Source organism: Echeneis naucrates, chromosome 12 (genome assembly GCF_900963305.1).
Source record: "Echeneis naucrates chromosome 12, fEcheNa1.1, whole genome shotgun sequence".
Taxonomy (NCBI): domain Eukaryota; kingdom Metazoa; phylum Chordata; class Actinopteri; order Carangiformes; family Echeneidae; genus Echeneis; species Echeneis naucrates.
In genome coordinates, this window is record NC_042522.1 from 4588809 (window position 1) to 4615985 (window position 27177).

The following is a 27177-nucleotide window of genomic DNA, read 5'->3' on the forward strand; positions in this document are numbered from 1 at the left end:
CGCAGTGTTTCTGTGTGTTGCTCTCCTGATGACAAAACTGAGGCACAGACCATAACAGATGATGGAACATCAGACAGAAAGATGACAAAAACCAAAAGACAAACTTGATTGAAGTTATGTACTTAAGGCAATTTTTTTTTCATAACCAAAAAAAAATTGAACAACCCCTCTGTGAAATATTTAGATCAGATCTTTGTTTCTGAGTATCTGCTTAGTAGACACACTTTAGTGTATATGTGTTGTGTGTACATGCAATGTGTGCTCATTACAATTATCTCTATTTCACTTTTCTGAGACTTAGTGGTAACCAAGAAAATGAGTACCCCATTTAAAACTTCTACCCTGACTACACTGCCTGCCAGACCAAGTTCTCAGTGCTTATTGAAAATAAGTGGCTATAGTGTATTGGTTGTTAATTGTGGATTGCCAAATAATAATGTTCCATTGAAGACTAGTTTTCTAAGAGCAACAGTAAAACTGCAGATGGAACCTCTTAAACTTGCATAAGTTCCATAACTTCCATAAGTGGGGCAGAATATGTGATGTGAGACTGTCGGTTACTGTGCAACGTCCATGCACACTTCCCTCTCCTGCATTGCTAATTTTACCTTAATGTTGCTGTGTTTTTTTTTTTGCTATGACCCACAAACTAACAATTATATGTAGGGTGAAAAAATGAATGCAACAGGCCTTTTTGTGTAACGACTCTGAGTTTTGTAAAATACATATGCTTAATGCTAAAAAGAATACCAGAGGGAGAAAAATCAGTGAAGAATTAACACAGGGACATTGAAAACAAATGAAATGCTTGTTATTTAATGAACAATAGTGCACGGTATGATGAACATTGAAATGAACATTTGAAATCAGCATGCCACAGGGTTTCCAATAAATTTGTGGATTGCAGTGGAACAATCAACACAGCCAAATCTGAATTTGGGTCTCAGATGACTGAAGTGTGTAAAGTGCTTGCTTTCCTGGTGTCACGTAGATGTTTGAAGGCAGCTTTGTTTCTGAGTCTTTAACTACAGTGGTGTTCCCTTTAAATTGTTTAACATGGGGAAATAGGGAGAAAAAAAACATTAGAGAAGGCAACTTTTACAAAGAACATGGATTAAGAGATGGTTAAATTTTCTTTCTGTTTGAATTTCCACTGGCTCCTCATCTCCAAAAAGTTGAATGTCCTCCTCCTTGCTCTTTAATTCATGTCCCTTCATTTCTTTCTCATAGTGTTTTTAGTCCTGTAACTCTCTTCCTTTCCTTATCAGGTGAGTGCTGATTTCATAAAGAGTGGTGAGTTTACCCTGGAGAGGATGGGAGTGACGTACAAGGCCAAGGCCCACCTCAAATCTCCATTTGACCATGAGAATAAACGAGTCAAAGGCATCTATGTTTGAACAGGACAATAAATGTTTAAACAGAAACCAACATCTTTTTTTTCATGCAGGTTAGGATTATGATACGGTGGATATGCTCATTACAAATGTTGTATATTATGGATGGTCTAAAATCTGAGTCAAGATAAGGTGCTTTGTTGTTGGTCATTTTTATGACCACTCTGGGTAAGACTAGTAGTAAAACTACAAGGCAAAGAAATCAGTTTGTCTTCTTTCCATGAATCAAATGAAGTTAAAAGGAGTGCTAGTAGCTAGAATATACAACTGTTGCCTCACAACCCTACGAACGTGTTTAAAAGTCACCATGACATGTTTGTGTGTTACTCAAGGACAATTTAATCAATTCTCCGTTGGTGGCCAGAATCTCTAATTATCAAACTAAACCTTATTATAAACTAGCTGTTATTATATGTTATGAAAGTGCTGTAATAATGTAGTGCAGTAATATTTCCTTCCTTATTTATCCTATGAGGCCACAGTACGTTAAATGGGAACACGAGTATTTTCAGCTGCACGCTCGCCATACAGAGCCAGATTACAGTGACTGATGTTCATGCTGATAATAATGACTAAAGAGAGTTTAAATTACTCGTGCCACATCTAAATCTGAAGCAGATAGTCCGAGTGTTTATCAGAGTTGGAGGGAAAGCAAGAAACACCCTGAGGCACAATGTGCCAGCCAGGGAGAAAACACAGCTGAAGAAGAGTGACAGAAAGAGAGAACAGTTATCGGAAAGCTGCTTTTATAACAGATACAACCCCTCAGTTTCCTGGTCTGTCCCCATGTTGCTGAGCTTTCCAAGTTTTAATCCACACTCACTGCTGTTTGCAAACTCAGTGTTCTTGGCTTTGTGTTTAAACTGACACATTGCTCTTTAATGAGCCTATCTGTTAACTCTTTGTCTGCTGAAGAGCTCCCATTTGTCTTGTGCTGTTAAATCAAACTGAACAATTTGTGTACTTACTTCAGAGTAGAGCAATTCAAGTTAGGTTCACAGCTTTGAAATCTTACAAGTTCAGTGTTGTAGAATGGTTAATTGTATAGTAGGACAGTGCTTTAGAAACCTAATATGAATTGTGTTTTACACACACACACGCACACAAAAATGTGACTTGAAGAGCAAAAACAGAAATTATTAAATTGGTATCCGATTCATGCCTTTAATGCAGGTGGTACTGGTACATTAGGTAATTAATATGCTCTGTTCATTTTTTGTTTACAAATCAACTTTTTCTGTTTCTGTTTCATGACACTTAACAAGTAATTTGATTATGGATTATACTTTCCACCTGTGCTTACATCTACTCAAATTAGTGCTTTTCTGGCCAAAGAAAAACAAGCCAATCAAACACACCTAGCAAGCAGAAGCCAAAAAGCAGTTGTGCGCATAACCACTACTCACATCTCGGATGTGTGCTGCTTCTTGTTCGGCACAAAATGTTTACTAATGCAGAATGATTCATTGATCCTGCCCAGAAGGCCATTAATCATTGAAAATGTTGTTTTCAGGAGTAGCTCAGGTTAATAACAAGATTTATATGGGAAATGTGAAACAGACTGATAAACCCTATCCATAGTGGTTCTTAAAGGTTTTCCTTCACACTGTTTGTTGAACTTTTTTCCTTCCCAGAGAGCAATGTGAAGATTATCAAAACAAATACCTAGGTGATAATTAAAGCAGGTAAAATGCAAAAGGTTTACATTTCTCATTGCTGCATTTTTCAGCAAAATGATGAATCAGTGGCAGGATGTAACGATGTTAAGTGTTGTTAAGATAGACTCAGCCCAAAGTTATTAATGTATAAATAAATGTCTTTCTAACTTCTAACTTCTAAGTTTTGTGACAATTATTATTTAACACACACACAAAAATGATGAGGGCAACAAAGTATGTAGTGTAAATTACAGCGATTAACAATAGTAATAGAAAGAATTCAAATAACTTTTCAAATAAATACAAAGATTTCCTAATAAGTCATTCATTATAGAGTTTACTATAGAATACAATTATTCACCAAATGACATTATAATGCATATCTTTATCATTTTGTCATCATCAACAGAGTAATAGAGAACAAAACACAACACAAAGATTTAATATATCACAATTCCCCAGTGGTCCCAAATCTCAAGTGTCAGAAATAAGGGCCATCTCTGTTGCTTTGAAGCTTGCCATTTGTTTAGGATTTTTATCAACTTCTGTTTGCTCATAAGAACACTAACAGTAAATGATTATAAAACATACAATTAGGCAGGTGTCAAAAAACACAAATGAAAGGATGTCAACTGTCCTCAAACATGGACATGAAAAAAATGACATTTCTGCCAAGTTACAGGATCGTGTGTATTTTGCCCCCAGCTAGGTACTGCCAAGCCCCTGACTGAGTTCAGACTGGTGGTGTGAGCGGCTGGCTGCTGGATACAGCTCCTCCCTCGCAGGGATATCGAGGTTTTTCAAGCACGGTGGTCACCACCGGTACAGGCTGTTTGTCCCACTCTCCCTGGAGAAACAAATATATAAGATGTAGTTGGCATGGCGTGTTGTTGGGTCCCCCCAAAAAATTCAAAGAATGATAAAAAAACAGTATGGTCCTTGATATTTAGAAAACAGATTTATATAATTGTTGTGCAGCTTCGAAAACGTACTAATGAGCACTGTTTTGGGTTTTTATTTAAGGCTAAAAAGACTTGGCAGCTTTCCACTCTTTTATACACTGCTGTTTGTCAGTATTTACATGTTTGTGCCACGGAGCCTTTTAATTTATCACTTTTTTATCACTTAAAATTACGACAAAATACAAGCTTTTTTACAATGTGTGGTTTTGTCCCAAATACTGTAGATTTTATTGCGGTGGCCCCCTGTGGTTTTTGTTATGATGTACAACAATGTTGTTGAAGATAGTTTGATCATACTGTATATTGATAGTAAAAAGAGGTCTTCCGCAAGATACTTTCAAATAAGGGGAGGGTGAAATGTTCTGTCCTGTGTTAGATAGCTGGTCGAGTTTTGTCTGCCTGTGTGTGTCTCTGTGTGCTGAGAGCTACATTTAAATGTCAACACTCGCTAAAAAACATCGTAATATTGCTTTAATATTGCATGATCTTTCTGCCTCTCTAGCACACCCTCCACTAACCTTAGCAGGCGGTGGACTCCCATCAGATCAGGCTGTTGAAGTAACAGGCCATCATTTCTGCGTAGAGGGAGAGTAGGTGGCTGCTGCTGGAAGATGGTGGCTTTTGGCCTTAAGTTGTCTTTGCTGAACCTCCCTATTTTTCTTGCCTGTTAGTTGTAAGTCTGCAGATGCATTGCTTATCATCCCTTACAAAGGTTACTACTACTCTACATGGAGTATTGGAATAACAAAGGCTGGAGGTTGACTTGAAGCTGGACTGCTGCATCACTTTTTGAGTTTATTTCATGCATGGTTTCCCCTGCAATCTTGAAAATGGTTGCCTTTAAAATGCCCTCCAGTGGTGGCACCATTAATGGTCAGCGTTTCAAAATGTATTCTTTTTTTAAAGGCCACCAAGTAATGGTGAGCTTAAAGGCCTTGAAAACCTATTTTCTCAAGATGCTTCTTAATAAAAGTAATGAGGTCCCATGTTAAGTTTTATGATGACATGACACCTAATTTTTGCTATCGCTGCATCTGCAACTGTGAAAGTTCATTCCTTTCCTTACCAAAAGTACCAAAAGCTATCTGATTCAAGGATTACCTCGATTTAGGTCACGTCTTCTCTTCTACTTCTACTCTACTACTAAGTTAGCATGCTAACCAGCTACCTCAGGCCCAGTAAGACTGTCTTGGTACTTTGTAATGCAGCATCCTGCTCTGAGGTCAGCCTCTTGTGTCAACAATGGCTAAAGCTATTTCCAAGAGCAGCCAGAACAGCCATTAACTCGAGCTACGCCTGTTAATGTTAATAACATTGTAATAAATGAATCCACTTAACATGAAATCAGGATCTCTATATGTTTTAATTGGCCTGATCTTTTAAATTGCATACTTGTTTTCATGTAGCCTGAAATTAGTTACTATTTCTTTTTGGTTACGCTCTTGTATTTTCTTTAACACTGAAATCGGAGTAATGCAGCTGTATTTGACCATTTGTGGACTTAAAAAACTGCAAATCAAAGAGGAAGTTGTTTCTGAAAAGCCTTGATCAACGCTTATTCATAGTTTTGCACTGGATTTAATTTATTTGCTCTGATCTGAGCATCCTGCGTTGCGTATGTGCGTGTGATAGAGAGTGAGTGAACGGCTGGATGCTCACCGGAAAGAGACGTGCTGTGGACTGGTTGCAGTGCATAGAGATGGGGGCTGTGTTATAAAGAGAGTCAAGCACTTCTCCAGTAAATGTGTCCCACTGTAACTGAGAATACTGCTCCGTCACACTGACCTCACCACACACACACAGATCACTTCCCTGGAACCTGGAGGGAGGATAGATAGAGATCGAGGTTGAGGAGGAGTTGATAAAAGAGAGGTAACTAAGTGAGATTGAAAAAGCAGGAAAAGATTGGAAAAAAGTAGCTCGGAACGATGTTAGGATGACACAGTTTCATTGCAAAAGGACAAGGTATCTGTTCCTTGAGATTAAAAAGAAGCAATCATCACTTCTTTGGATGATGATGGGGCGGCGGGGGGTGACTGAAAAATCGTTAAATTAACAAGAGAGACAATTAAATGATTTCAGTAAGAGGCAGAAAACAATTTACTCCATGCGCTACCTGTTAATGAAATTGAAGTATTTCTGCAGGTATCCTGGGTCGACGTGGCTTTTGCAGAGCTCCAGGTGAGTTCGAGGGTAGTAATGAACATAGTTGACACACATCTCTTCCATGATGCCAAACCCTCCCTGAGAGGGGTATGAAAGATAAAGCATGGTGAGTTGAAAGTTTCTTTTCAATATCAATTTGTCAGCAGTGCTCAATGGGAACAAAGCGGAAACAAGTATTGTATGTTGATAGTGTGTTGTTTACCACTGTGGGCTTGCTCCTATCTTCAGTGTTGTAAGTGCACTTGGTTATGAGGACGTCACCCTGCAGGATCAAGCGCAAACACATCAGCATATTGTGAGATTAAAAAATTAGCCGAAGATTATTTAAATTTGCTGACAAAAAAGAAATAATTTAAACGAGTGGTCTGCTGTTAAACATGAAGTGGCTTTGGGAAATTTAGCTGCTATGGATTGTCCTGACCGTTCTTGTTGTCTGTCACAGCACCTGTTTAAGCACCTTATTCAGCAGTATCATATTTTATTTACATACTTAAATAAGAAATAAGAAACGGAGGGTAAAAATACATCAGGGACAGTTCAGGAGTTTACAGAATAGTATAACTTTTTAGTGTGAATGTAAACCTGTAAGGGAAAGCAAAACCATCAAAACATCATTGCCTTTAAAAATGCAGGCAATGTTGTCTTTTTTTATACTTACGGGTAAAACATTCACCATTTTTCTCAGAACTCGGATCGTCTAGAAGAGAAATTATAAGAGAGAGACAACATTAATGGGAAAATACATCCAACATCAATTTTTAGGATTCCTGGGATCTTTTCCTCCTACGTTTGGACATGAAAGGCCTGCATCTGACGCTGTCATCTGTGACTGACAGTGATTTGTTGTTCCTATTCCTCAAAAATATAATTCCTTGTTTCCACTAGACTGTGTTTCTCCTCTGCATGTCCCTCTCTAGCATCATAATTTTTTGCAGAACAGAACACTTTGTGTAAAATACCCTTATTACACACCACGCTGAGATAAAACTCTGGCGTGTTTCCTTCGGGCTGAGGGGCAGCTCCCATTTGATGTGCGTGAAATGGCCTAATGAGGCTGCAGGGTTCGAACAACAATGCCCAGGTACGCTCAGAGTTGTCTGACATGAGCAACAGATGTCCTCCACCATACCGTGTGTTTGTTTGTGAGAGTCGATCTGCCTCAGGATAATGCATATACATAAAACACAACAGATGTCAGCTGCTGTCTCTCTGCAATGTTAATTTTGTTTGTCAAGTTTGATGTTGATCGACTTAAGTTTTTTTGTTTTTTTGGCTCATCCTGAGATCTGATGTTTATCACTGTAATTCTATAAAGTACAGTCAGGTCAATAATGATGTCAGGAAAATTTCAAAGAACACGGGATAGCCTAATTATGGAAGTGTTTAGGTACTTCTTAATTTGTAAGACAAAAGATTTATAATTCATTTTAATCATTCATTAACTGCTTCCTGCTTTTGGAACCACAAAGGTCAGATAGAGTTAATAATATTTCTCATTCCTCTGTGCCACCGAGCTTCTATCACGGACAAAAAACAGTTAAAAACATAAATGAGCCAAAAATGTTGCCCAGTGTTCCTTCAATATGCACAACATGGCTCTGTTTTTCATGTTGAGTAAAAGCTGCCACAGTACGATGTCTGTATGGCTCCAAATAGGCCATATATTCCTAACAATGCCTAGCTGCTTTAGGGAATTATTTTGCCTTTCTTTAAAAATCCCTTGAACCAATGGTCTTTCAACAATGAAAGACCATTGGTTCAAGGGATTTTTTCATATTGAGAATATAGGGCTTTTTTTTTTCCCTGGGCGGGCGTAGCTCTACTTCTTTTTGCCCACATCTACCGAACACCTTCAATGCCAGTCCCTTTGCCAATGTCATAAACAATATTGAAACACATTCTTCTGTAACAAGTCAACCTCTGACCAGCACCGAAGCCTTTGCTTGCAATATTCAACTTGTGTGTGCACAACTAATGTTGCTCACCCAGTGCAAAATAAAAGACTAAACCTAATAAATCTTAACTGTCATAGAAGGGTTTTTATATTAAAAGATGTGGTCGAGTGAGGCAGCATCAGTCATTTCTTGATATTTCTTCCCCAGTGGCTCACAGCTCAGTGAAGAGTGGTAAAACTCACTTTTATGCCGTCTAATACAATAGCCTAAAAGATACAACTCACAAAGGCAGATCACAGTAGTGAGGTCATCTGGGTAAAGCGACCCTGCTTTTTCTTACCTGATAGTGTGTACTGAAGTGCTGGTCCTCCTGGACCACCTCCAGCTCTCTGCCTTCCCTCACCAAAACTGTCCTCACCCCATTGCCTGCCAAGTGGGTGTGCAGCTGAGAGGCAAATATATAGATTCCTCCTTGTGGCAAAGCCTAGATTGATGAAACAGGCACACAAACTGAAAAAGATTTTTTTTTTTTTTTTTTTCCTGTGTGGTTCTTTTTTTTTAGTTTTGTTTTTTAGCTTTCACCACCATAGAATAAAAAAGAAAATCTATAAAATTGTGTGCATATATGTATGTATGTCTGCAGCTGATATCCTAGCATTTCTCTCAAAACATTTAAAGCATAAATATCATAGTATCATTATAGTATAAGAATTTCTTTTATACGTACAGTCTGGGTGCACTTGGCAGTGCAGTACCCACTGAGGTAGAAGGTGTGTTGTTTGGGCGGAATAGCCATGACTGGAGTATAAACCAGGCCCAGCTCCATGATCCCTGCATCGTAGCGCCTCAGGCTAGGGGTGTAATATAACCGTATCCCCGATGAGTCATGATGACCTGTGTGCATCATGGAATTTGAAAAACATTAAGCATTCAGTCTGTTGATCACATAAATACACAAGAGCCGGAATTGCCTTTGACTAAATCGGTTTATTTTGGTTGCTGCTCTTCTTCTAGAGGAACAAATTGAACATTTATAGAAGACAGAAAGCACAGCGGGATTATAATGTCAGAGAAGAATTACATAAGCGTAATGAGTTTCGCATATGGGCTCTATATCCGCGCACGTGCTGCCACATTTTGAATCATCCGTCATTTACCATGCATAGACCACGAAAGACAGCAGACAGATAGTTTTTAAGCATATTAAGCTCAAACATCACTGCGGCCTGTAAATATTTACTGAGGTGGTAAGAGGTCATTTTGGTTTAAAAATTCAAATCAATGAGGTTCCCTGGAGACCCAGATGCTTAGTTCACAGGTCCTGCTGGGAATCTAACGAAGACTTAAAATGCTTCTAAATGATTTTAAACAAACTCAAATCAATCACTGGACACACTAGTGTGCAGTTGTTACTATCAGGCTTTGGTTTTAGGGGTTGAGATGTTGGGCAAATTGTTGCAAACCCTTAGCTCAGGGGATTCTGAAGGAGGATGTAAGAGGATCTATGAAATCTTAACAGAAAACAACTCCTAAACCAGAAAGATGTGCAGAGAATTAGAGGATGGTAATTTAGGTGATGGTTTCGTAAGGTCAAATCAGGATGAGAAAAGTAAAGTCTGTAGTGACTTTCACAGCCGAGATCAAAAAGTGTATCTGAAAAATTTTAAATGAATCGCTCTGTTGAAGATAAGCCTTGGGCTCTTGGAGCAAGACAGAGACAATTCCGCAGCTTCCGTGTTTGTGTGTCTGCAGAGAAAGCGTGTGTATGTGTGCACGTTGGTGCGTTTGGTTTCATATGCACTGCATTTACCAGATATCAGGAGGGGGTTGTGGTAATGGACCTCCAGACGAAGGAACCTTGAGGATCCTGGTCCACCCATAGGCAGCCCTGCATCGGGGGGGTAGTAAAAAGCCTGCAAAGAAACACACACACATTCACTGATTACACCCGATTCATTATTCCGCTCACTTTTGCAGGGCTGCTTTGAAGTTGTAGCAAAGACTCTTCATATATTGTATAGATGTGATTTTAGGCTGCTGAGTAAACCCCTTTTTCAGATTTAATGCTCTCATGATATGCACAGGATGTGCTTTGTTGTCATTTCTAAAACACTTTGATTCAAGGTCAAAGTCCAACAGTTCAGAGTGCAGAAATCACTTGTGCATTTCAGCGTTGTTGTAAGCAAATGGTACTGAAATGCAATCACAAAGTCAAACTTTAAAGGGCGAGTGTCCAGAGGCAAGAAACGTTCAAATGTCTCACTGCCCATTCTGCTCATGGTGGACATTGTTAGAGCATAACAAAAAAGGTGACGCACCGATGATCATGTGAAGTTTTGAAGGAATATTTCTCCTTTCTAAAGTCTTAACAGGTGTTTCTAAAACTTCCTAAGGAGGAAGTTTGATGTTGATGTGATTAAAAAATTGTATTACAAAGATTTGCAACACACATGACTGACACACACTCTTTGTGTCCACTTTATGATGCGCTCTTCTCCCATAGTTTTGTTATTATTATATCATGTCTTATTCACCTTCTTGCCAAAACTGCATTGATTAATTAATAGCATGGTTCTGAAAGTAGCAAGATGCCAACACACAAACTGCAAACCACCCACAGAATTTAAAATGGAAACAGACACGAACACATGTATTTAAATCTCAGACTTCTTTGGGGTTGTTGGGACTATGGCCTGTGTTCTCATAAAGATACACCCACCGGGCTGCCAGTTGTCAACTTGTGAGGAGGAGAAAGCAGAAAGCCCTCCTTCTCTTTCATCCTATGCTTTCTGAATTGTTTTGTTCTTCACAGAAAGAAAGTAATAATCTCTGAATCACCTCTGGCCCTGTGGGCTTCAAACCATCCCGTCATCATGGAAATCTTTATTAAATCTGGATTCATCATCTGAGTCTTCACCTAACTCTGAGAGAGGCCAACATTGAGTAATTTCCCCTTATATAGTTTGAAATGTAAGAAAGAATTGCTTTATGTAATCTGGATCTTATGTTTAGTGGTGCGATCCTTAGAAAATAGCTTTCTCCTCCACAAATACGAACACACATACACCTATTTTCCTCTGACCTGGCTGTGAGGATAACATCATACATTATTGCTTTGTCTTCTTTCAAACTTCCTCGACTTTACATACTCTTACTTTCCTTTTGTTCCTTTGTTTTGTGTTTTTTGTAAAGTCACGTTTACCTTCTGATGTGGTGCTGGAGAGAATGAAACAACACTATTAAGAGGTGACGAAAGAGGCCTGAATACTTCCCACCTAATCTTGTCTTCACAGCTCACAGCTCGCAGAAGGCATCCAGCTTGTTTTTGTTTGGCTGGCAGATAATCCAATCAGAGTGGGGCTGCGCTGGCTGTGATACAGTGCAGAGCAGAGCACAGAAATATGGTGACAGGCTCATGCTTCCTTGTCCTCTTTGCTTTATGTGACTTGCAGGCTGCTTACCTGCTTAGTCAGCCAGCTGGATGGTAGCCATAGAATGTAAGTGGGGATGATTTAGTACCTGATCAATGACTGACTGAATGACTGGTTCAGTTTTTTCAAGTGCAATTTCAGTAAATGACATTTTACAAAATCCTAAAAGGTGTGAAAAGAGTAGAGCCATGATGTAACCCTTTGCTCTCTGTTGCCATGGTGCATGCACACGAGAATTCATTCATGTTCATCTGTGTCTTTGAGTGCCCGTGTAAGTAGTTTGTAAAAGTTTGCCTCCCACATACAGACCGTCTCAGCGCTCTGAATAGTTCTGTGCTACGTGTGGGATCATCTTTGCAATGTTTTCTGTTTATCTCATAATAGTTTCAACCACTGGACCTGAATCAAGTTTAATTTCGACTGTGGCTTTCAATTAGACACCTGTTATTATCAAGATGTGACTATGTACATGTATCTGTTTAGTCTGCTCTGCTGGCATTTGGGCTAATGCCTCTTTGTTTTGATGGTTCAATCACATCATACCTCAGCGCCCATAGCCCATGCAGCCAGCACATGGCGGCAGAAGTTGAGTTTCCCCGGCTTCATCTTGTCATCGCAGGAGCCGCTGTAGTCTGGAACAGCGCGGACATCCGGAGAACACTCAAACACCTCTATGTGATGCACAATGGCTTCGTTACCTGGTGTTATCACTGACTCGTACTGACAGGAACACACACAGAAGAAGAAAGAAGTGAAAAAGAGACAGACATTCTTTAAGATGTTATTACTGCTAAAAAAAAAAAGAAACAAAACAACAACAACAACAACATCAACAACCCGCAATTGCTGTTATTACCTCAGACTATCTAGCTTATCCTGCTCTTTGTTCTGAACCTGAACCTAAACCCCGTAGTGAAAAAACAAGGATGTGAGTTAGCATGTTTGTTATAAGTTCTCCTTTCTCTTTGATTTCTGTTTTTCTCTCACAATGACAATACGTCCCATGTTGTGTTTGGCTGACAAGCAAGAAGCAGCCTGTGCGGGACCTCGATCTAAAACGATCACTCCACACTGTGCAAGTAAATGTTTCCATTTTCTAAGACGTTCATACCATGACAATATGGTTCTTGGGCATGTTTTCAGGCAGCTTCTGGATGAAGCACCAGTAGGTGGTCTCTTGATTTGGTATGATGACATTTGGTGCCACGACATCCAGCATCTGGACATCTGGCGGCAGAGTGGGTGACGGCGTATCAGGGCGCAGCATCAGCACTCTCTGTATCCCTGTGTGTATCCGGGAGAGGTTCAGCTGTTCGAGCGAGGCAAGTGGTTGGTCCAAGAAGCCGTAGATGATGTGCACAGTTCCCTCCTGAGCAATCAAAACAAAAAATAAAGGTAACAAGTTGGATGGCTGCAGAGCGGATGTGTAATTCTAATTACTAATTACAACATGAACAGCAAGGCTGAGGGTTTCAGAAGATGAATCATCATTTGTGATTATTATTTGGCTGAGGTCTCCACTAAGGCAAACACAGAGAAATGGAATGTGTCGTCATAGTGATTTTTATTGGTTTTTCTGTCTGCAACTACTCATGCGGTACCATGGAAACCAAAGCCATGATGATGAATGTTGCACTTGTGTTGATGATCCCAAATTTCTGAGCATTTTAAACTATTAGGTGTCTGTGAGATAGCAATAAAAATATCACAGCACAGACACACATGGACACCCATGTTCACACAGAGTAAAAGTCCACTACAGTATGATGCGCTTTAGGCTACACACATGCCTGCACGGAAACCTCTTTCCCAGTCCAACAAGACAGTTCAGCTGTTTTTTTTAACCTTCATCTATCTAATAACGATCAGAGGGTGACCCCACGGGTGGCAAAGAGAAGTCTGAGAAAATGTCCCAACTTCTTATGTCCCCCCTACGTCACACATTATCCTCTGATACAAAGACAAACACAGTGTGAACCAAAATTGCACACCTCAATGAGGTAGTCTCTGGGATCACAGGTGCTGAATGGCCGTTTGAAGAGCAGGTAGAAACCATCAGCTTTCTGTTCGGCTTCAATGAACTCGTAGTCCTGCTGGCTGTCCAGTGAAACGTGACCCTCACTGTCACTCCATGCATCCTGGAGGAAACCAAACGCACAATATGATACATTGAAAATATGCACATAGAATAAATACCAAACTGAGACAAGAGAGCACTTAAGAGCCAGTTGGCATGTTTTATCTATTTCATTTAGTCATCATTTGAAATGGGTCATTAAATTGGTGGTGACTAATGTTTGTAGAAACAGTCAAAGTCATCTAATTTCCATCATAAAAACAAGTTAGGGATGTGTGAGCTGATTGTGATATATTCATCATTAAAACCGTTACTCAATGAATTCCATTGAACCTCTTTTCCATGCAAAAGAGCATGTTCAGATTCAAGTTTTAGAATTTAGTATGTGAATGAACAATAAGACTGGAGTAAAATAATGACCTGACCTGACCAAACATATAATAATTTTTACAGTTGCAGTGTTTTATTTATTGGTGGCTCGGGTTATGATGCAGCTAATAAAAAGGTATCGGTGCGTTTGTCTCTACTTTGAAACCCTCTCAACCCAGAGTACATGATTCTACGTTGCTGCCAGGAGGCTTTGCGATGGCTCAGTCTGTCTGTGTTATGTTTCTCACATTCTATCTGTCCAGAATAGCACCTGAGATCGCTCTCTTTATTTCTGTCTCCCTTTCTGTCCCTATTATGTAACTGTTCTGCACGAATGGCAAATATTTTTAAGCCAGCAGTTTTGATAAAGTATCTACTGGGGATCTTTAGAAATAATATATATATATATGTATGTGTGTGTGTGTGTGTGTGTGTGTGTGTGTGTGTGTTTATGTATATATGTATATATGCGCTCACAACTAGCCATTCAAGTTGCTTGATATAAAGGGATTTTAGGAGGCCATGAACTACGGAGCATATCTGAAATATTCCTGGCTTCTTGGCTTTTTAAGAAAAAGCTGTATGTGTGTGAAGGTGAATGAGACAGAGACAGACAAAGACAGAAAGCGATAACTGAGTACAGCAGCGACCTTTCCTGTGCTGATAATTTGTCCTTCCTGAGGGAAGTAAGACCGACGGAACAAGGGAAGGAGAAGAGTTCCAGAGCAGGGGGAGATCATTTTAAGAAGAAAATACTTTACATTGATATGAGTGTTTGAGAATTTAAACAGCAGGGATGTGCTACAGCAGCATTTGAGTAACTAAAGGCGAACAAGGCTGAACTAGATCATACTCCTGATTATCAATAAGCCATCTTCTCCTTCCTGCTACAGACTTTTCACACATTACATAACTGTTTCTTGCTAATCAATGCAAAGAAAGAAACAAACAAACAAACAAACAAACAACTGAAAACAAACCAATTACCTAACTTCAGAAATTTTCTTTTCTTCGTGATATCAATTGCCTGTGAGGACTGACTCAAGATGCCCCTTTGGAATCATGGCAAAGATTTTCTTTGTTGCGATTTATATATTTCAAAAAAAGTTACCTTTAAAAAAGTAGAAGAACAAAAGTTTTCTTTATGAAATGCATTTTCCATTCATGGGATGTCAGTCAACAATAAATGTCAAAGCAATGTGATTTCTGCAATGTATATCTGTTTTGTGGACTCCATCGACCATATATTTTTTTATTTTTTTTTTTAACTCCACGAACACAGTATTTGATATCAGTTGACGGCAATACTGTGTGATTTATAATTGATGCACACAGATGAAAAGGAAGACAAAAGGAATATTAATAGCAAGATTGTTTTCTTTCAAAAAAGAAAAGTGAAATGATTAGTGATTTTTTTCAGAATGAGAAAGCTAAATTGGATATGTTAAGTCATTGATGGCGAAATGAAAATAAGGCATTTTACACATCTTAATCAACAAATGATTACATTTTCCTATGCAACTATCTGCTAATGATTCCCAGATTAACTGCAGCTGTTAGTGCAGTTTGAGTGATTTCCAATTTGCAAGAGCAGATAACATCCTTTGTGGCTATGAGAACACGAAGCAAACTCTCATCTGGCTCCTCGTGCAAAATCAGCAATCACACACCCCAGGGACTACAGACCAACGAGGAACAGGAAAACGTGGGAGACCTCCACTTTTTAAAGACTTTCTTTTAATTTATTTGACAACTGAGCACAAAGGAAAAGATTAACAATTTTCCTATTTATGTTTAGAAACATCTTTTTAGAAAAAAAAAACAACCGTTGTGTCAGTCAGATTTTCTTAGAAATTCAACACAATGTATTTAAAATTCAGTCGCTTGGAAGACGGATGAGACAAAAAATACAATTCTGATTCTTACTTACCCCAAAATAGCTCTTTGTCCCAGAGTCCCAAAGCACCACCAGGTCAGCATTTGTCAGCTCCCCACGATCAGACATCCCCAGGACCACACCGTGTTGGATCTCTCTCACCTTCAGTGACATGTAGACCTCTTGGTTGGCGTAGCTGACGTTCCAGGCAAACTGAAGATACCCACGGGGGTCAAGGGGCACACGGAAAGGCATGGGGAGAGGTGGGAGAGGGCTGGAGGGGCTTGATTCAAGGCTGAAAACATCGACAGCATGAATGGGTGCCTGATATGATGCCACCAAGATGACCATCAGAGCAGCCAGAGCGGTGAGGTACAAGATAGTGACGTCCTGAAGACGAACGTTTCTATTTAACACCCTCATAACCCCACTGACAGATCTCAGACAACTTCAGAGTAGTGGTGGAAAACTTGTTTTGTCACTTGTTTTGTCTCAACTGCCAGAGTCGGTTTGCAGTTAGGTCCAAAAAGTTTTTCCTGACAACGCTGTAGGTGTATAAGCTGTAACTCTCCAAACTCAGCTGTGTCTAATGCCTCGCCAGCTCTGCTCTTCTTTTTGGCCACAGTCGACTCATTATCTCTCTTGCAGCAATCAGGTGAGGTTGTTTGTTCTATTCCTTGTGTGTTTTCTTTCCTCTCGGGACCTAATTCTTTGGAAACTTTGACTCTCTTTTGGTTACAATCTCTAGGCTTCTCTTCTTCCAAGCACTTGTGGGTATTGTCTCCTTTCCCAAAACGACTGTTCTGTCTCTTTCTCTCTTATCCCCTCAACTGGCTTTTAAGAGACTCCTCCCTTCTGAGTTGTCTGCTTTTATCTAGCCTAATAGTATTATGTTTGTTGAGGAAAATTGGATTGTATTCTTTAAGCCCCTAGGGTCGACCATGATTCTGCACATCTGCCAGCCACTAAGTGATCCAAATTCAGCCATGGACATCATCACTATCAGTTTCCTCTAACCAAACTTAATTGTTTGTTCTGTCCCTGTCAGTTTTTGTTGCGTGACCATGCAACATACATTACCTTGTATATTTGCTAACATAATGTATTCCAAGTACTATATTTCTCTTTTTCGGGTATTTGATTCCAAGCAAATTTAGAGGTCACCAAGCACTTGTGGAGGTGTAAACACAGCAATGCGTTTGGCCCTTTCCTAAAGCCACTGCCCAAGGCTGCAGAGGACCTAATCAAACTGTCAATTACGGCTTTCAAAAAGCTAAAGAGACACATTCAGGCTGGCTTAAAAGGTTAGCACATCCCTGCTGGAACGGCGTGTATGTTTGTGTCTGTCTGTGCGTTTGCAAAAAAAAAAAAAAATGGGTGAGTGGCCAAAATAGATTTGTGAAATACTGCTCTTTGGCCTTTCAATACCATCTACACACATTTCGGAATTAATCAAAGTTTGATGGAGAGTTCAGCAGGGTTGTCATAGGTGGCATGGATCAGTGCCTATCTAGTTTAACTGCAGGTCTATATTTTTTTTTCTATGGTTCAGATTTTTTTTTTTTTTTCCCGAACCTATTACAGGGCAACTCTGATAGAAATATGCTGGAACAGGCCAGGGCCGGGTCTCTGGGACCTTGATTCTTTGAATCAATATCTTGATGTGAGTTAAAGAAAATTGCCTTTCATGTATGCTCCTAGAAAACCTTGTCTTCTTGTCTTTACTTCTTCTTGTTTTTTTTTTTGTTTTTTTTTTTTTTTTGGTTTGTTTGTTTGTTTGTTTGTTACACTTTTGCACAGAACCAGTCGGGTTTACTAAACAAAACAATTGCATTAATACTTTTGTGTGTTCAATTTCTCTTCCCTTTCAATTTATTTTCAACCCGTTTTGGACTTTAAGTATCTCTAAGATTTCTCCATATAAATCAGCTATCTTGGTTAAACTGTATTTATAATTTTTCATTACACATGAAGCAGGTCCATTTTCATATACGAAGAACATTAAACCTTCATTCTATCTAATGACCATCAGGGGGCGACTCCACAGGTTGCAAGAACTCAAGTTCAGTATTGAAAATGATAGTTACCTTTGTAAACAAATGAGTTTCAAGCCCTGCTTCATTTAGTATATATATATATTCTTTCTTCTGTTTTTGCTTCCAGTGCCCACGTCATGTGGAAAAATAAGCGAACACCAAATCTTTAGATCCACTATGCTGTCACTGTGTCTTCTTTAACCCACTCAACATTGAGGCTGTAGTGGAAACCAGGAGCTGACAGGAGAGTGAGGAGCCTTTCAATCAAGTAGTTTTTTCATACCCACACAGTCATAAGGTGAGATCCAGTCAGGCAACTCCAGTGAAAGCAGCTCTCCCTCCTTCCACCAGCTGGAAATGTCAACATCTCCAAAGACCTGGTGACGTTACACTTTCAGTTTATGAACATTAACTGCTGTAGAAAACATACTCAAGCATGCACCTCCTGCTTTCTTGTTTCCAGGACTTGCGCATAGAAAGGTTGGGGTTAATCTTTGTTAGGCTTTGACAGTGCCGATGAGCTCAGTGAGACAACAGACACACACACAAGGAGACGTAATTACTCAAATTTATTTATGCACTTTATCTACAGTAATAACCTTCGCTCCCTGTTTATAGTTTTACACGATCCGAGGAACATTTACATGTTATATTACCAGTGCCAGAAAAATTACTTCTTGTACTTTTAAGGAGGTGGCAAGGAGATTTTGCTAAGCAGTAAAAGTTGGAGTTCAATAACATAAATGGGGAGGACAGATTCACCTTGACAACTGTCTCCAAACAGGCAGAGGACATCTCGTTTACTTTCATTCCCAAAAGTACACGCTTTATCCGCACAGATGAAAACATTTATTCTAGGGATAAATGTCTCCATAAACTGTGATGCAAAAAAAAAAAAAAGTTGTTCGCACTCAAAATGAATGTCACTGAGTTCTTTACAAAATTAAATACATGGGTATATTCAACAAAGCAGAACGAATCCATCATTAGAAAAAATGTAAGATGTCTAATGACTACAGGGAGCCAACACACTGGAGGTTTACTTACAGCTGCAGGTGACTATGATGACGACTTCTTCTCCTGAATGGCGTTCATCAGCTTTGGCTGGTTTGGGTTTGAATTAAAACCTGCACACATTTGGCCTGCCGCCACCAAGACTTTGCTAAAGAAAGCACCTTGACACAAAGCAATTATAGGTAAAATGTGCACCATGTTGCTGTGATGCGCAGATGTGCTTCAGAAACACTGTCATGTATCACTTCATGTACATTTCGCACATTTCTTCTAATATAGGACGGATTCGTTGAATTTGAAGGAAAACCCTTCTAGAAATGCATTTCGAGGTGATTGTCAATTCTGTGTGCGTTAGATTAGCTTTTGTACATAATCTCAAAAGACTGAATACCGATTTCCGGGGGAGCGTCATAGACAGAAATGTTTGGATATTAACAGAAAACAGAGAGGGAGCAGAGCAGAAAGGCTGGTATTATATCAGTTAATGCAATAAAGAGTCCCTGAGGCCAACAGAGATCCGTGTGTCCTTCTAATGGCAATCACGTGAGGCTCTGTAATCGTGTCTGTCTCTCTATATGTGTCTGTGTATCTGAACAATAAGAGTTTCTTTTTATCTTTTACACCATCGCACTTTTGCATCTCTTAACAAGTCGGCCCCCCGCCCTTTGTCACGTTGCTCTCTGTTATTACTGATCGCCCACTCTCACATTCACTCACTCCTCTCCTGCCTTCTCATTTCCCTTACATGCACACTTATCTTTCTGCAGCTGCTCCTGATGTGTCAGCAAAAGAATGAGACGAGATGCTGCAAAGTCGTCGGGGATCCTCGGGGAAAGAGAGAAGAGAGAAGGGGCTAGCGTGGGGGATGGGTGGGGGAGGAACAGATTTAGGGAGAGAACGATGGGCCTTTGCGTAATCACATCGCGGTTGTGTTTATGCAAGATGCCTGGGGGTGTATGTGACATTATCCTGCCTGCAACAAGACAGATATTACTCCCCAAAACTTCATCATCATGCATTGCAGTCAGTTTGGGGCAGACACATGCAAGAACAGGAATAGAACAAAATAGCCAGCAAGTTATGCTCCAATTGATCCAGAGCGTATACATGACAGTTTTATATGAGCAGAGACGTAACAACCAACCTGTAGAAATAAAAGCATGCCAGTCAGTTTGTAGTGATTGATGAAACATGATTTTACTTCGAAACATTAAAATGGAGCAACTAGATCATTGCATGAGCCACATAATTCAGAATTTGCATTTCTGATACTTTCCACTTTGTTTTCCAGCATTTTAAGTTTGAATGAAACAATTTTAATTCCATGATCCTGTTCTTCACCAGTAGGTTCAGTGGCACCACCAACTGTTGATGAAGCAACTCCATGTTTGATATCAGTATTCATTTGCTTTTATTTTTCCAAGTTTCTGGGACTTTGGTTAAAATTTGTATTATTAGATGAACTTGAATTTTTTTGCTAAAGATGAAAGCTCTGCTTAAATTTATGTTGCACTTTAACAAGCCTATATAAGATTTTTATATATGACTGAAAAAACTGAAAATTTAAGTAATATGAGTACGGCAATATCTCGAGTTTGGTTCAGTTAACTGATGCAGTCACCACGTTTACTGGTTATACCAGCCAGACGAAGTAAAGCTGTAAAAATAAAAGCGTAGTGTGGATTGAACTGAGAGAGGATGGTGCATAGTCCTACTTTAGCATCAGTCACACATATTTCTAACAAGTTTGCTCAAACCTACTAAAATATAGCAGCCCGTTGGTTACAAGAGTTTGGTTCTGTAGGCAGTGTCCACTGAATCACTGAGTGGCAATAAATTGTGCAGTTGTTAACATTAACTCATGGACTGTAATTTGTGAAATCTTAGTTTAGATTCTGGTATCAAACCTTATTTTATTTTGACCAAAAAAAAAAAAAAAAAAAAAAAGCTATGAATATGAAGTAATCTGAATTTCAGCCACTTTGATACATTTCATCCTGATTGCATGTGCACACACACACACACACACACAAAGAGAACGAGGAAGTGAATAGAAGCAGAACTCACCTCAACATCAATCCAACCATCTCATTTCCTTCTAATATGAATATTTCAACGCTGCACATACATACAAAGTGCCTAAATCTCCACTTCTGTGAGTTTGAGTAATGAATACAAGAAAAACTCAACTCTGCTGCTCTTAGCGTTCCCTCAAACTGGCTCCTTGCCTGATCTGAATGGAAGAAGTGAGCAGTTATCGGGGTAGACTGGATAATTAGAGGAGACGATGAGCGAAGGAGTTTGAGACAGGAGAGGAGAGAGAGCGAGTGAGACGGAGGAGAAACAGTGCAGGTTAAGGGGCTGATAAGAACGAAGTGCTGTGGCACAAAGAGAGGCAAAGAGCGCATGGATCACATCACACATTGTAACAAGTTGGAAAACAGCCTTTCACATCCATAGTAGGTTTCCTAATAGGGCTTGTAGTCAGGAAGCAGGGGGACAGTGGCAGAATGGAAGGACAGAGAAAAATGATCCTGAGTCCGTTGTCCTAATTGAATTTAATGGACGCTTTGTTCCAGACAGGGGGCTGGGTTGTTTTTTAAACCTTGGCTGAACCCCGGGCAGGGGACAGGTATAATTCTTTTAATTATCTTTATAGAGTTTGCTGTCACATATTCATATAGTTTGGGTGATAAACTGCTGTGACCATAAGTGGGATGTTCAATGAATCTGCTTTAAATGCTGCAGTCGCCTCTAGTGTCCAACATAATAGGACACGGTGAAGGTTGGCTTTCAGGTTTCGGCTACAGTGGGCTGTGTGATGGCTGCTGGTGATATTTGGCAGAGTGTGTTTAAGGAAACGCACACACATACTCCCTCTGCCTCTTAAGCACATTGCCGTTGTACAGTCTCTGTTATCTCCACAGACTTGTAGGTTAATGGGGACTTTTTTTTTTTTTTTTTTTTGACACGTTATATGCAGCTTGGATGAGAGTCTGCATAACTGTGGAGCTTATGAGCAGTTCAAATACGTTTTGTCCACATTACAACATTTTCCAACCAGATCCTCATCTAGCCTCTCTCTCTCTCTCTCTCCCTTTCTCCCTTTCTCTCTCTCGTACCCATAACCAATCTGGCTCTGTGACTAAAGCGCCATCTCGCAGGCTGCACTTACTCACTGAGTCCGTTGGCACGGAGAACCACCTCTCTGGATTTCAAGCGCATCTCACTCGTCTCCGCGCAGTGCCGTGCATCCCTCTGCAGGAATCAGCAGTCACACAGAGGGCCAGCATCCGTGCATCAGATACAGCCTATAGTTCCATTTATTTGGTGGCGCTTGCCAGCTGCAGACACTTTGTAGCCCTTTCGAGCGGCTGGTCATCTTGTTTTTTTGTTTTCCTCGCATAACGTAGGACGCATTGAGGGACACATGCGGGAGAGGGAGGAGGTAGATATATAGGGTGAGAGAGAGAGAATAGAAAAAAGGAGTCGTGCACGCAAAAAAAAACAAAACCAAGAACAGAGCAGATTGGCCGCGTAACCTCGACCACAACTACAAACCGGCACCTGACCTCGACCTCCTCTGACGGTGGGAAACCTGGTTGTTGAAATGGGGATGTCGAGATTTTCGATCATCCCGTCTTCTCCTCTTCCTCCTCCAGCACACACGCTGCCGAGGCTGATGATGACGATGGTGGTGATGATGATGATGATGATGATGATTGCGTAGGAGTGTTTTATTTTGCGGCCAGCGTTGGTTAACCAGTCTCTGCTGTTCAAACAACTCCAGCCGGGCGGTGGATGAAACTGTGTGCATGAGGCAGACTGATTGCTCCCAACACACCGTCCTCCTTATCCTTAGCCGCGGATCCCGGTGATTTTTTTTTTTTTTTTTTCTTCTGTGGATTTTTTTCCCCCCTCTTCCTGTGAGTCTGGATTTTTACAAAGAAAATGTCTTGCATGCGAATGAGAAGGCAGTGCCGGGAAAAGTAGTGTAGAAATCATTTATTTGACGTGGACATTTTGCAAAAGGACGAATCTGCTGTTTTCTTTTTAATTAACAACCACACAGGATCAAGTTCGGGGGAGTTTATTTTGAATCCCCTCTGTTTTTCTATAGTGGGCACCCAAGCTGCCTTTTTGTGTTTGTTTTACTTTAATGACACTGGGGACTTTCTTTGTAGCGGCTCTCATTGTCCTCTGACTGAGGTCCACACCAGCCAAAACCAGCAGAGGTCGGGACCTGTGCTCCGAGGAGCCACCACTACCTTAGATGTGACCCGGCGAATTCCTCTTATTTCTGAAGGTAAAGATTTCCCACCGTTTTAGAAAGACTGACATTCATACGTTGCCTGGTTTTGTTTCATCGTTCTTATTCATGTCTCTACTGGCTTTTGGCTTTAAAGGAAGCGAAACTGATGTGTGTGCTTGTCAAGTCATGCCGTGGGCAGAATTGAGAATTTGTCTGTTGTCTGCTTGTTCAAAGATAGATACATGGATAGAATTTTTGGATTTCAGCACCATGGACAGAGTGAGACTTGTTTTATGGATGGAGAACTCTGCTTCTCTTCCTCCCATTTCACCCCGAACATGTATAATTGATCATAGTCTGCATGCAGAACATTCATATATGTTACACAGTGTGTATGCAGGAGCCTTAACTGAAACATGCTTTACATACAACCATGGTGCTAGGCAGGTTGAATTATACAAAGGGAAATTGGTAAAGGTGACGAAAAGGTTGGCTGCTTTTGTATTGTATGACTGACTTGTTGGCCGGCTGGCTTGCCACATGCTGGCAAAACAGCATGGCTTTGGAGCCAGAGCTGCTGTCACCAACTGTTAGCCGTGGTCTAATCCAAACGGCTTGCTCCAAATATTCATAGGCATTGGAAATGCATCCTGAGAAGCATTATATAGCTGTGAGACATGAAAGGCATTCCACTAAATGCGGTTAAATGTCAAAAATATTTTGGAAAAGGAACACACATGAAGCAATCCACCCCTTACTGGATGTTCTGGAAACACTGTGGTGGATGAGGTAACAGTCAACCAACAGAAAAAAGCACCCACACGTGTAGTCAGGAAAATTTTATCATCAGATACCTTCCCCTCTTGCCAGCAGAGGTATTTTTTGGTATTACAGTGGAAGGGTGGACTTGAAAATTGTGGCAAAACCTGAATGTTTCCCAGTAAAGGCTCTATTTCCCCCTGCCCAGACTGGTAACTGACCCGTTTGAAAGTATCAAAGTAGTGACAGCATCCAGAATGGCTGGAATATATAACATTAATTTGCCTCCGATGTGCTTTGTGTGATTTCATATGCAAATTCTTCACTTTATCCCCAGCCACGTAATAAGAATGAAATCTTACCACGTCCCAAAATGTAATTAAACTGGCACATGCAGAGGTTTGACAAATTTAAGGGGGAAAAAAGTCTGTACGGGACTGTACGTATCTGTACGGGACATTTGGGGGCACTGACAGTAAAGTCACCATATCTCAAGCCAACTAACTAAACACCTGTGGGATATTTTGGAGCGCTCCACCGTCATCATCAAAACAGAAAGTGAGGGAAAATCTTTTGGACAGATGGTGTTCGCCCCTTCAGCAGAGTAATACAGCAGCCCAGCACCAGCCTTAGAAGCTTCATGGAGGTTTTCCCTGAATTAGCCAGCAGGAAAGAGGACCACCGGTCTTTGATACCTCGGTATCCTCTGCTGTACATGCTGTTCATTCAGCTACAGTGGATTCAATTATGATGTCAGTACTGTCGTCATCTATCATAATACCTAGACTCAACCTAGAGAGCACCAACTACATTCATGGTCTGAACTGAAAATGAACACACACATACACACATGCTTCACACGCATACTGTGCTTTCAGAGGGCCAGCAACAATGAAAGACAAGGAGGGGCTTGTGTTCCTATGGTGACTCCATCAGTGACCCTTGTAACAATCTTGGCCCCCTGGAAGAGCAGTCATACTCCTGCATACACACTCTCTCACATACACACACACACACACAGATTCAAGTCCCCCTTGCAGCATGACTATAAGTGACTGTGTGCTACTTGTCTGCTAACTGCTGCTGCTGCTCTAGCAGCCGCTCAAGACATTACAGTAGGAGAGAGGAGAGAGAGAGTTGAAGGACAAGCAGATGAGTAGGATGGAAAAGCATGCAAGATGAAGGTGTGAAGAGGAGCGGGATGGGGGGGTTAAACATTGGCAGTCAAAGGGTGAATACAATTACAGAGGCAGCATTACCGCCCTTTTTTTCAAGGCATTGTAAGTACTCACCTATTAACCTAATTACTTTTAAAATACACTAGTGGGAGAGGAAATTATGATAAATCCGGTGTGGTCGAGATAAAGAGGGAAGAGGAGAGGTGGAGTGGATGGATGGAGACTGGGGGAAGGGAATACGGCTGCTCCGTGATCATGTTAAACAGTCACCACCCGTTCCTCCCTTCCTCCACCCGTCTCTCCTCCCCTCCCCCTCACATCTACACCCTGACATGCTCACACATTATGCTCATGCACAGACACCAAAATGACCAGCATGCACACACACACATGCGCACAAGTCATTTGGCCAGTTGGCCTCATCCCAATGAGTGATTGTAAAAAAAAAGCTGAAGCTCATTCCAAGGAGTAGAATGGAGACGGTGGGGGGGGGGAGAGAGACAGGAAGAGGCTGAGCAGAAACAGCAGCAGGGGAAAACATACTGCTTCACTCTACGTGTCCTTCCTGGATGAATTAACATACACATATGATAGAATGGTGTCAATAATTGTATTAATTACACGGTAAGCAGAAATAGTCTTTTTCCGTGTAATGAAATTATTAATATAATTTTTTTTTTTTTTTTTTTTTGCTTCCACTATAGGCCATGTTTTCAGTTGTTTTCACCTTCATTCCTATAGGTATAAAGAGCATAAATTGCTGTGTTCTGAAGACAGGATGACATCATTAGACTGACTTCACAGTTATGTTACATTTATGTCATGGTGTTGAAATTTTAATTACTAGAATTTGAGTGAAACTTCAGTCTGGAAATCATAGATTGCATTTATAATTCACAGAATATTCACACCAAAACAACATGGGGTATTAAATTAATGTAGCTGATTTTGTTCATTTAATTGTATTTATATCTGGTAACAAAGTGCCAGTGGATCTCCTGTGGACTCAAGGTTGCTGCTTATGTTTTTCTTGGGTTCCAAGTTCATCAATAACACATTTAAGCACAAGTCATTGTCCATGTTATGTTTTTTTAATCCACCATATTGTTGCTTTGTCCACAAATCTCAGCATTAAATATGTAAAGCGAATTTTAAAAATATATATTATTTTATTTGCACAGGCCGGCACACCTGTGTGTCCTCAAAGCCTATGAGCTCAGTACAGGATCAACAAGTGTAGCTGCACAATATTAAATCTGAGCCTGAAAAGTTGCAAACGTCAACATGCTGCTTTTGGAAAGTGATGAAGCGAAAAGAATTTAAGAACAAGATAGCTCAGCAAGGTCGCGTTGCACTTTGTGGCAGTAAGCATGAGCATGGGATGAACGTTTCTCATCCAAAAATTGAATGATGTGATGTCTCTAATCTTATTATGCATCTCTGCATTTCTGCCAGACTGCATTGTGCCGCGCTTTTATCACGTTAGGTGGGAAAAGTTTGTTCAAGTAGCAAGTAACAACAACCAGACCAGAGCTTATAAGCATAAGCCGCCCACTCAAAACAACAGAAAAGCCAATGGTAAAATGTCATTCTGTGATAGCTCCGTTGCCATGGTAACCAAGGACCTGTTTGCACATTTATACGCACTGCTTCTTTAGCACTGACCATTAGTGTTAACAATCAAGCAACCATCAGCCTTGAGCTTTTAACACATTACCTTCAATTATCTTCACATCTCATGGAAGACATGTGCCCATCTATCCTCTCAAAGGTGCCCTCTGCTGCCTACTCTTCTTCTTTGTGGGTCACTTATTTCTACATTTTCCTCTCCTCTCTTACCATGCCTGTGTTCTTTCGTGACTGTTGCTAATCTCCATCATCCTATGTTCCTTTCATCTTGGACATTTCTTGCCATACCTACCTCCTTTATTGCTTCCAAAATGTAGTTATATGTGTTGTGCCGCTCCTGTATCGACCCTTAGACTTTTGGAGGCTAATGTAAACAGATACAGCAAACAAAATACTGGAAACACAGGAAGTCTCCCACATGCGATGTTTTATTGACTCTCTCTCTCTGATTCGCTCTTTATGTCACTTACTGTGCACGCAA

General features: G+C 40.4%; 2 protein-coding genes across 4 annotated transcripts in view; one reads left to right on the forward strand and one right to left on the reverse strand.

Annotated features, from left to right (window-relative positions):
- The window catches only part of sardh (sarcosine dehydrogenase), a 43554-nt gene extending 30825 nt beyond the window's left edge, over positions 1 to 12729 (forward strand). Inside the window, exons 22-23 of one of the 3 annotated variants that reach the window (XM_029515633.1) lie at positions 1269 to 1293; positions 3758 to 3891. In XM_029515633.1, coding sequence (XP_029371493.1) covers positions 1269 to 1293; positions 3758 to 3783 — 51 coding nt within the window. In that variant the 3' untranslated portion in view covers positions 3784 to 3891. Of the gene's footprint in view, positions 1 to 1268; positions 3178 to 3757; positions 3892 to 12649 lie in introns of those variants that run through there. The other 2 variants (XM_029515634.1, XM_029515632.1) reach the window with 2 other exon arrangements.
- On the reverse strand, positions 3786 to 16251 carry dbh (dopamine beta-hydroxylase (dopamine beta-monooxygenase)). The gene is made up of 12 exons (XM_029515635.1): positions 15883 to 16251; positions 13498 to 13644; positions 12618 to 12875; positions 12050 to 12226; positions 9886 to 9988; positions 8803 to 8969; positions 8416 to 8559; positions 6839 to 6877; positions 6383 to 6442; positions 6131 to 6258; positions 5674 to 5833; positions 3786 to 3899 (listed from the first exon to the last, which is right to left on the reverse strand). The coding sequence occupies exons 1-12, from the start codon at positions 16249 to 16251 to the stop codon at positions 3786 to 3788; spliced, it is 1866 nt and encodes a 621-aa protein (XP_029371495.1).
- Positions 16252 to 27177: the final 10926 nt, after the last annotated feature.